We start from the raw sequence: 9493 nt of genomic DNA, 5'->3' as shown, positions 1-9493 counted from the left end.
TCTTCTCTGTATCATTAGAAAAGACAATCTTCAGCGTCCGTCAACGACGCAGTTTGTCTTCGTATTTCATATTTCTTTAAAAATTGAAATGTTGCCGAAGCACCCAAAATAGCTTGTAATTGTGACAACTTATCCATATAATGTAACACAATGGGGCATGTTGTAGCCTACCAAATGATCAAAGTGTATTTAATGAACTGTTTTTCTTTCTTCTGGACAAAAATGGTAGAAATGTAAATAGATTTTTATTGTTAAAAAAGACCTTATATGTTTGTGCCTATAGCCTATATATAAAGAGTAGAAATAATATATTAATTGGAGTAGGCTACAGTGTCACAAATCCTAAAATTATAGAAATGTAACAAATATATATTGTACAAGAAAGAAAGAAAGAAAAAGATCGCTCTCGGATGCCCCCTGAGGCGCGTGAAATCTCTCCATTCACAACGCACGCGAGCTCATGGATGAGAGATGCGTGATTGATCTCATCATATATTCAGTGGGCTACATTCTCTCGAGACCACATGAGACCTCACGAGTAGCGATGATACTTACAGAACGCCCACCTATACCCCAATTTTGTCTTGGAGCACGCAGACGTGAGATGTTCGCGGGATAAGGATGAAATCGCCGTCAGCATCGGCGTTAAAGAGCTGGTTTTGTTCTCTGGATGCAGTTGATGTTTGAGGCGCTCGTGGACCACACACTGACTGCTATGAGGAAAGGGGATGCTTTTTTCCCGTAAGAGCTGTTATTATCAGTTTTGATCTGTGATTTAAGATGCCGAGGTTCCAGTTTTTAAACAGCACTAGTATGCCAAATCACAATTATGAATGGAGCTACGAATACTACGACGACGAAGAGCCCGTGTCTTTTGAAGGACTCAAAGCACATCGATGTAAGTCTGTTTCTCTGCAGCATTAAGTCCATTATGTGTTTGATCCTATTTTTGTCATCTTTTTGTTAACTATGAAACAAGGATCAAATGTATTCTTTGATATAAAAATGCCTTTTTAAAATGCGTATTGAATAAAATAAAAGTTTACCCAGCATACAGTAAGACATGAAAATAACGCAAATCTTATATAATCAACCATATATATACCTTTTTATATATAAAATGATATGCAGTATATATATTAGTAGCATTGTCATCTCTAAGTGCACCATTTAGTATCCTTGTTTGGTTAAAAAGATGAAAACAGGAATATATCTGTAGGTTATATATATATATATAATTACATAATTTTATGTTTATTATTATAGTTATAATTTATTATTAAATTATTTGTAGTAACATTTTTATTAATGTCCATTTAAATTTTTTTTAGGGTAATATAAGAAGGCTAGATACATTTGAATGAAACATTTTAGTATTTCAGTTGCATTTTCACATCACTCAGCTTTGTTTCTTCCTCCAGATTCCATTGTGATCGGCTTCTGGGTGGGTCTTGCAGTTTTTGTCATTTTTATGTTTTTTGTTCTGACTCTTCTGACCAAAACAGGAGCCCCACACCCCGAGTAAGTATTTTTAGACAGTAAACTGTGAAATACTAGCTTTGTGAATCAGCTGTGGCAAGGACAGAACAGAACAAAACAAAAGCAAAGGCAAAGGCAAAGGCAGTGTAAATTCCCAATGGAATCATCTCTCTCACATCTGCACCACAAGCACGATGTCCTAGACCGAGTCAGCGTTTCAGCACAGTTTTTCTGTTTCCCACTGCCTGCGCTCCGGCCACCTAGCTGCCTCATTATCCTTTGCTTCAGAGAGCTGCGTGTGTGTGAATGTGTGTGTTTGCGGCAGCCTCACTCTCATTAGCTCTCTGCTAGGTCAGTGTTTCCGATGTTGCACTCCTTTAGACCAACAAACAATCTTTTCAGAAAACTTGAATTAAACCAAAAAAGGTCTGCAACCTCGGCCAATTAGCATGAAGTCTTTATCCTATACTCAAACATTCATCCATTTTAATCCAATTTATTGTTCTAGTGGTGCAGTCTCATGTTTATTAATGTGAACAAATGCACTCATATTATGCATGCACATACACAAACAATAATTATCTATGTCGGTGTTCTGGTAGCTACCCAGAATTCATTTAAAAGCAAATTAATGTCCACTAAAGGCCTCTTTTTACACTCAAATATATTGGCCAAATAATTTTAAGGGCGTTTATTGCTTATTGCATGTAATTACACTCAGTTATAATAGTAAAGCACTATTAGTCCCCATCCTCTGGTCTAATGGAGCAGTGAGGAAGCTCAGGGGTCAGGCTGAGAGTGCGTTTAGAGTTTTAATTAAACTGCTCTATAGATGTGAGTCATCCATTGACACAGCCCGGCAGAAACCTCTTACACTCCATATCATTGAAAAGAAGAAAATGCGCTCCCGCACACACACACGGAAGATAGAATATAAGATGAAGGTACTTCACTCTTCAGAAGCACCAGTGCTCATTTCACCTCTATATTAGAAGAGGGAAATAAAGCTCTTTAAACTTTGCTGATGAAGCTTCGAGTTCAATATTCCTCTCTGAATCCCACAGGGCTGCGGAGCCGTACGAGAAAAGGATGCGTCTCACCAGCTGCGCAGAGGGTCTGGGACGCCAACGTGAGGCGGACACCCGAACGGGTCTCTCCCGCCCATTGCTCGAGGAGTCCCGGTCTCTGTTTCACTGTTATATTAATGAAGAAGAGCGAGATGGAGGAAGGGCCACGAGTGACGCTGGACGTACGGGCAGCGGCCACTCCAGAGGGCAGGTGGAAGCGGTCGGCCTTGTCGTCCAAAGCATCGGAATGGAGACCAGGGCGGAACGGGAGGCAGCGCTCCTGGCACATTTCAACATTCCCAACTTTGTGAACTCAGAACTGAGCTCCGCTCTTGGAGACGAAGATTTACTACTGGGCGATCCACCAATCATAATGGAGGAGGCCCGTCCGCGCTGTACCCATCACATAATTGACTAAACCACCGGTTTAAAGATGGTCAGATGCCTTTATTTACTCATCATGGCTCCATCACTGTCCTCAACTCAGTCTATTATCTCTAAAAGTGGAGAGTGATGCGTTTCGCTTCAAAAGTGGAGCTATTTTCTGACATCTGGGGTCTACAGTGAGAAACGGCAGCAGCGTGAAAGATGAAAAAGATTGGATGGCACGAATGGGATTTTGAGAATATGCTCTTGACAGCGGCGACAGCATGTTAAAAGAATATTGGGAAGCCTCTGGTTAGAAAGTGATATTTAAAAGAAAATACGTAGGAAGACATTCCAGCAGATTGCAGTGCCTAATTGGTTCATACTTCATTCCTATTATCAGCATTATTCAAAAAAATCTCTTGATGTGCGGTAGAAAGACGTCGATGCAACATTGTACTTGTGTAGCCTAATGACAAAATTGCAGCAATTTGGTATCGCACTGCCTGGTTCTCTGGGCTTGTCGTGTGAGCAAATGCCTGAGTAGAAAATAGTTTTAGCTGAATCAGTGGCTTTCTGCAGAATATCTGCAGTATACTTGCATCTGTAATTGTTTGAATACAGCTGCCTGAGCAATTCAATACTTAAGTTCTGTATCTCTTGTTTTATTGAACACCTATATGCCAATAAAATTCAGTGCGTAGTTTCCTGTGGTGATACTGGCTGACGCAAACAAAGGCCGCACAACGATTGAAACCTCAAATCATTCAGCCATATATAGAGGCCAGGCCAGAATATCATAAAACTTTTTTGCCAGGTTGCTACCTAGCAACCTCTCCATAGCAACCATACAGCTATGTCCTGGCAACCACTGAAAACACTCTGGAAATTGATACTTTGCAGTCACGTGATATCTGGAGGGCAACAAACGCGGTTAGTGCATCCAATCGCACAACAACTATCTGGCATGTCGTGTACACCTCAAAACACCAACTTTTGTATATTAAAACTGGCAACGTCCTGGCAAGATCCTTGATTAGTTTACTGGTTTTCGTTGCTAGAGAATGACATAGACTGTAAAAAAATAGGTTCTTGCCCGCCAGCCAGTACAACTGACGTCACGTGCAAAGTATCAATACTGTTGTAGTTTACAGTGTAGAATTATGGGATAACATACAATGTTTTAACCTTTAAAAAAATATGATTATTATTATTATTATTACAGTATCTATCATTAGCTAAGATAAAAACGAGCACTGATGAAAACTTTGCCTGAGGAATTATAAATAAAATGACTCACACAATCTACTTAGCAAAATTTACACATTCAAACTCGCAGACAAATAATTCATAATTTAGACAGCCAAGGACAGCTTTGAACAGAGATCAAATGTGACACCTTAGCAGGTTATCAGTACTTATTTTGACTCAATCACTAGACTTATGCAAAACGCCAATGCGATTACTGTATGCAAACGCCAATGATTTTGCTTTCATTAAGTACATTTCCCATTCAAATTTCTTAATACTTCATGACCTCGCTCCACAAATGTATCCTATGTACCCAATTAAATTATATTTCGTCAGGACCCTTGGTGTTTATAAACAGTTCTGCATGCTGATCAGCTCTTAATAATCATCACAATGCAGCAGCTCCATCTCCAGTCACTTTATGCAATTTATGTTCTTTAGTAGTTCATTAGCATTCAGACTGTGTCCTCTGAGGCCAGCTCTAAGGCGAGTAAGAAATCATGACGTCTACAGTATTTTATATTGTCTAAACATACTTTTAGGTTAAGCTTTTGAGATGAGCCTTTTTATAACTCTTATGTGGGTGGTGTGTCAACAAACATTTTACTGCTGTTTGTTCAGGGGTTTTGGATTCTGCTCAATGTTGTAAAAACAGCGGAGCAGCAAAACTGGACAAATATTTGTGCACATAATAATTAACTTTAATACAAAATAACATTTGGATTTGTGCTACAATTACTAATACCAAATATCTTGTATTTGATGTTACATATCCAGCATGTTCCTTGACAATAATTAAATAATCTTTACAAAAAAAAGAAAGAAAAAGTTTTGAGTGGTGCAAAGGCAGCTCAGGATCGGAGAGGCAGGTATGTGTGGGTAGTGGTGGAGGTGTGTTCGGGGATGGGGATGACTACACCCTGTCTCTGGAGTTCTCGGAGCACATCCAGTATGGAGTCCAGCTCCAGTCTGAAGGCATCCAGCTCTTTAGCCCTGCCGTGAGCGAGTCTCCTCCAGCGCTCCACCTCATCCTGCTGCTCCTGTTCCACCACCCGCCGTGTGTCTGCAATCACCTGCAACAGACCTAACATCAGTGTCCTCAATCACAATATAGGGCCTAACGGTTAGAGAGTCAGACTGGTTACCCGAAAGTTGCGGGTTTGATTCTTTGAGCAAGGCACCTAACCCCCAATCACTCCCTGGACGCCACAGCAAAATGGCTGCCTACTGTGTGTGTGTCCATGGTTTGAAATGCGTGTTCACTACTCCTAATGTGTGTGCTCTAACTTGGATGAGTTAAATTCAGAGGACAAATTCATGTCACTGTCACTATTCTATTAAACTAAGTTTAGTGCAGAGGTTGTCCTACAGCAGACTGTTGCAGAGATCCATTATGAACAAATACAGTATATATTGTACAGCAACAGAAAACAAGACGAGCGCTGATCGTTTACTCTTCGTATGTGTCAAACTGTGCAATTAAGTATACGTGTTAGCCATAGACTGTAAAAAAATATGGACGTAGTGTCTGTGACGTCACCCGTAGGTTTCTGAAGAGCATTTTTGAAGCCTAAAGTGGGCGGAGTCGGCCGTCGCCATCTTGGCCTCGCGTCACCTTGCGTCACTCTCGGATAACAGAAAATGGGCAAAGAGACGGGGCGTGTGTGGAGCTGGAGGAGCCTGGCACGCTCGCGGCTCACCGCTCGACGTGATCGAGTTAGCTCAGGGAGGTAATGCTATATGCTACTGAAAGTACCCTATGGAAAGTACCAAGTCTGCGACTGCACAGGGCCTCGCGCTAAAGTGACAGTTGATGATGTAAAGCCAATTAAAAGTTCCTGTTTTTGCCCTTTGAAATATTATTAAAAGACATGGCTACAGACTGTGTATCGTGATTCTGTACTATTCTGCTAGTTGAAAATGTATTATGCAGTAACTATTACTCTGAGAGAGTGTGTCTGACAGTGATTTATGTGCATAACAGTTACATGTCAGTCACTCTTTTTTTATAGTCTATGGTCCGTCAGTGCGGCATCGCTCGTCAAGTTCGTAGAGAGCTTATTCAGTCCATTTTAAATTCGGATTTTGGCCGCCTCTCAAATGGGTTAAACCATAGATATATTACCTATGAAGTTCAAGTAAATGCGCTAGAAATCCACGCTCATTCAACGATGTGCATTTATTGCATGGACGGAGAAAGCGCCGACACCTGCAGGATTTCACCTGACGGTACATAAGCATATTATAATCTATCTGTTCCGTGAGAGCAGAACGAACGAGCCTTTATAGACATTTTTAAATCTGAAAACTCCAAAAAGCAACGAAATTGTCAGACATCCATTAGTGCATGTTCACAGAGGAAAACAACTGAAATACAGCGCTGGTTGTTCTCTCGAACGATACTCGACGACAACGACGGAATCCTAAGCCGTGGGCTTTGTACCCAAGTATTAAATTGTATGAAATAATCCCGAAAAAAAGCACAAACACTGCAGAGGTGGCAAGTTCAGCAGCTAACATTTGCTGAGGTGAAGTGAGTAGTGACGGCTAGTAACAGCAGACAAACGGCTAGCATTGACATCAGCGGGAATCCACATGTCACTCAAAAGTGGACACACCCTTAATTATGCAGAACTTTAAATATTAATCAACTAAACGGATGAGTTATAAAAAAATTCACCCCCTCACAGTTGTTATCAAGGGCAAAATTAGCTGTATAGACCAAAGCCACAGAGAGAACCAGGCTGTAAACATGCTTTTTTCTGCTGTAAAGTTGGTAATTTTAACATGGGGGAGATACAGATTTGACTCACTTCTGCAGCCAGCCTCAAGCGGCCAGTCAATAAATTGCAGTTTAACTCACTTCCGTGTTGGTTTCAAGAGAGAGGCGGGGAGGTTGCTGCTTGGTGTTAGCACACCACCTTTCAAAAGTTTTTTTTATGTCTTTTTTTAAGTCTCACCAAGGCTGCACTTATTTGGTCAAAACTACAGTAAAATCTGTTCTAATATCTATATTATAATCTATTTGTTTACTCGTGATGGCAAAGCTGAATTTTCAGCATCATTACTCCAGTCTTCAGTGTCACATGATCCTTCAGAAATCATTCTAATATGCTGATTTAAATCTGCAAAGTTGTGCTGCTTTTTGTGGAAACCATGTTACATTTTGTTCAGGTTTCTTTGACGAATATAAAGTTCAAAATAACAGCATTTATTTGAAACAGAAATCTTTTGTAACATTTAACTTTAATGTTACATTTGATCAATTTATTGTGTCATTGGTGAATAAAAGTATTTATTTCTTTAAAGCTCAAAACATTTGAATGGTAGATGATGTATTGTGTATGGGTGTGTTACCTGCTGAAGCTGTTTCTCACGCTGATGGTAGCGGAGCTCCATGGACTGAATCTTCTGCTCCAGACTAATGAAGTGTCTTAGTTGAGGACTGTGGGCTTCTTTGGCCTGTTTCAGCTCTTCCAGAAGCTTAGACAGCTTTTTACATACACATAACAGGAAATATGGAGAGAAAATTCTAAATCCAGTTTAAAGAAGAATGGAAATTAAATGACTGAGTAACTACCTGATTCTGCAGGGTTTCCTCTCTGATTTTAGACACAGCCAGAGCATCTTTGGTTCCCTTGAGCTCCTTTACTTGCCCCTGTAAATGCTGCACTATGATCTGAATAGAAAAGTTACATTAATTCAGAATTCAAAATACATAAAGTTCCATCCAAAGCGACTTACAATGCAAGCAAAGCATTTAATTTTCTTTACCCATGACCTCAGTGTTTCTAGTGCCAAGGAAACATTTAGTATTCAAAACATAAATAGTCAAATTCATTCATTCAAGAACCAACCTCCTGTGTGTTCACTTGATTGCGGAGTTCAGCCACTTTGGAGGAGGAATGATCAAGGGCATGGCATGCTAGAAGGCGTTCAATCTCTCTTTGATGCTCAGCCTTGACCGAGGCAAGTTGCTCAGAATTCTGCTCCTGAATCCTGAAAAAGTGATATTTTAATATTGTTACACGATACTCCATAACACTGAATCATCATGTTAACTCTTTCCCCGCCATTGACAGAATTGTCCAGCAAATCCATGTTTTCACTGTTATACGGTAGGGGGCGCAATTACGCATTTTCTGAAAGAGTACAGAATCTCCAGATCAAAACACAGGAAGAGAAGAAGCAGAAACAAGCGATAGATTTCTTATTTGAGCATCCTCGTTTCCTTGCCTCGTATCCTAAGGGGGTGGAGCTAAGACGCGAGGGAAGGAAACAAGGATACTAAAATAAGAAATGAGAAGCACCCTTGGTGTCCTCGCTCATGACTCCTCAAGAAGCTTCCTCACTCCTCATTTCTCGTGGTGCAGTTAGATAATTGAGATGTCTTTCAAGATGGCTGAGTTCGATCGGTTTCCGGGTCACAGGCTGGAGGACGGACGAGCGAAGAAACAAGGAAGCCCCAAGTGTGCCGCACAAGTCCTGAAAAGTGAAGCCAAAGCATTTTGATCGCCCTCTGGTGGCTGGCTGCAGTATAGGTCTAAAACCCCACCCTCTCCATGTAATCAAATGGGACATGAGCCAAACTAAAAAATTTAATTACAATTAAAATATTTTTTCCCAAAGCATTTAAGATCGTTCATCACACAGACCTATGTTCAAGTGTTTGTTGAACTGACAGCTGTGTTTGTGATTGAGTCTGTGGTAGCGGGAGTGTTGGCAGGACCTTGATGCCATGGCTCCACCTCAAGATCATTACTGCGCATACTCGGGCTCCGAAAGAAGTAATCAGCAATGACCGTTACTGGGATATTTTGGCTTAATTTTTCTACAGTGGAAGGAAGCGGAGTTGTCCGCTGTCCATCTATTTTTACAGGGTATGTTATGCACATGTAAAATAATGCGAACATCAAACGGCAAACGTTACCGAATGAAAGTTTGAATGAAGGTATGGGACTGTGAAACTTTGAGGGTGTTGATTGATTCGATCTACTCCATGTTTTGATCATCATTCGGAATCCGATTCGGACGTATTCTTTCACAAAAACGCTTTTTTCTCAGCTTTTTGTTCAAAATGATTTTTTTTTTTTTTTTTTATGAAACTTGCCCACATTCAAGTGTTGATAAAAAAAGAATGCATTTAGCTAGAATAAAAGGGTTTAAAATATAATTTCTCATTTCCTTTTTTTGATTGTGGGTTTGACCAAGTACACCTGGCTGCAGCCTGCAGAACAGGACGGGGTTGCACGTGTCGCTCCGCCCCATAACTACTCTTGATTGGCTCTATCGTCTTTCATAGACATACATGATAGGAAATGTGTTCGTAG

General features: G+C 40.5%; 2 protein-coding genes across 3 annotated transcripts in view; one reads left to right on the top strand and one right to left on the bottom strand.

The window, feature by feature from the left end:
- The first annotated feature begins 392 nt into the window (after positions 1 to 392).
- Positions 393 to 4067, top strand: mrap2a (melanocortin 2 receptor accessory protein 2a). The gene is made up of 3 exons (XM_079895728.1): positions 393 to 898; positions 1422 to 1521; positions 2544 to 4067. The coding sequence occupies exons 1-3, from the start codon at positions 781 to 783 to the stop codon at positions 2962 to 2964; spliced, it is 639 nt and encodes a 212-aa protein (XP_079751854.1). The 5' UTR covers positions 393 to 780; the 3' UTR covers positions 2965 to 4067.
- A 194-nt stretch (positions 4068 to 4261) lies between these two features.
- cep162 (centrosomal protein 162) overlaps positions 4262 to 9493 on the bottom strand; it is a 39032-nt gene continuing 33800 nt past the window's right edge. For both annotated transcript variants that reach the window (XM_079893849.1, XM_079893850.1), the window contains 4 exons: positions 8021 to 8162; positions 7744 to 7842; positions 7521 to 7655; positions 4262 to 5236 (listed from right to left, as the gene is read on the bottom strand). In XM_079893849.1, coding sequence (XP_079749975.1) covers positions 5015 to 5236; positions 7521 to 7655; positions 7744 to 7842; positions 8021 to 8162 — 598 coding nt within the window. In that variant the 3' untranslated portion in view covers positions 4262 to 5014. The remainder of the gene's footprint in view (positions 5237 to 7520; positions 7656 to 7743; positions 7843 to 8020; positions 8163 to 9493) is intronic.

This window comes from Squalius cephalus (genome assembly GCF_949319135.1).
Source record: "Squalius cephalus genome assembly, chromosome: 15".
In the NCBI taxonomy this organism is placed as follows: Eukaryota; Metazoa; Chordata; class Actinopteri; order Cypriniformes; family Leuciscidae; genus Squalius; species Squalius cephalus.
The sequence above is the reverse complement of the archived record's forward strand: the minus strand, read 5'-3'. Positions and strand labels throughout refer to the sequence as shown.

Bases quoted from the DNA above. Each gene is read 5' to 3' on its own strand.
- mrap2a (XM_079895728.1), top strand. From the start codon at position 781: ATGCCGAGGTTCCAGTTTTTAAACAGCACTAGTATGCCAAATCACAAT. The intron at 899-1,421 runs GTAAGTCTGTTT...TTCTTCCTCCAG, and splicing joins AGGACTCAAAGCACATCGAT to ATTCCATTGTGATCGGCTTC. The intron at 1,522-2,543 runs GTAAGTATTTTT...TGAATCCCACAG, and splicing joins ACAGGAGCCCCACACCCCGA to GGCTGCGGAGCCGTACGAGA.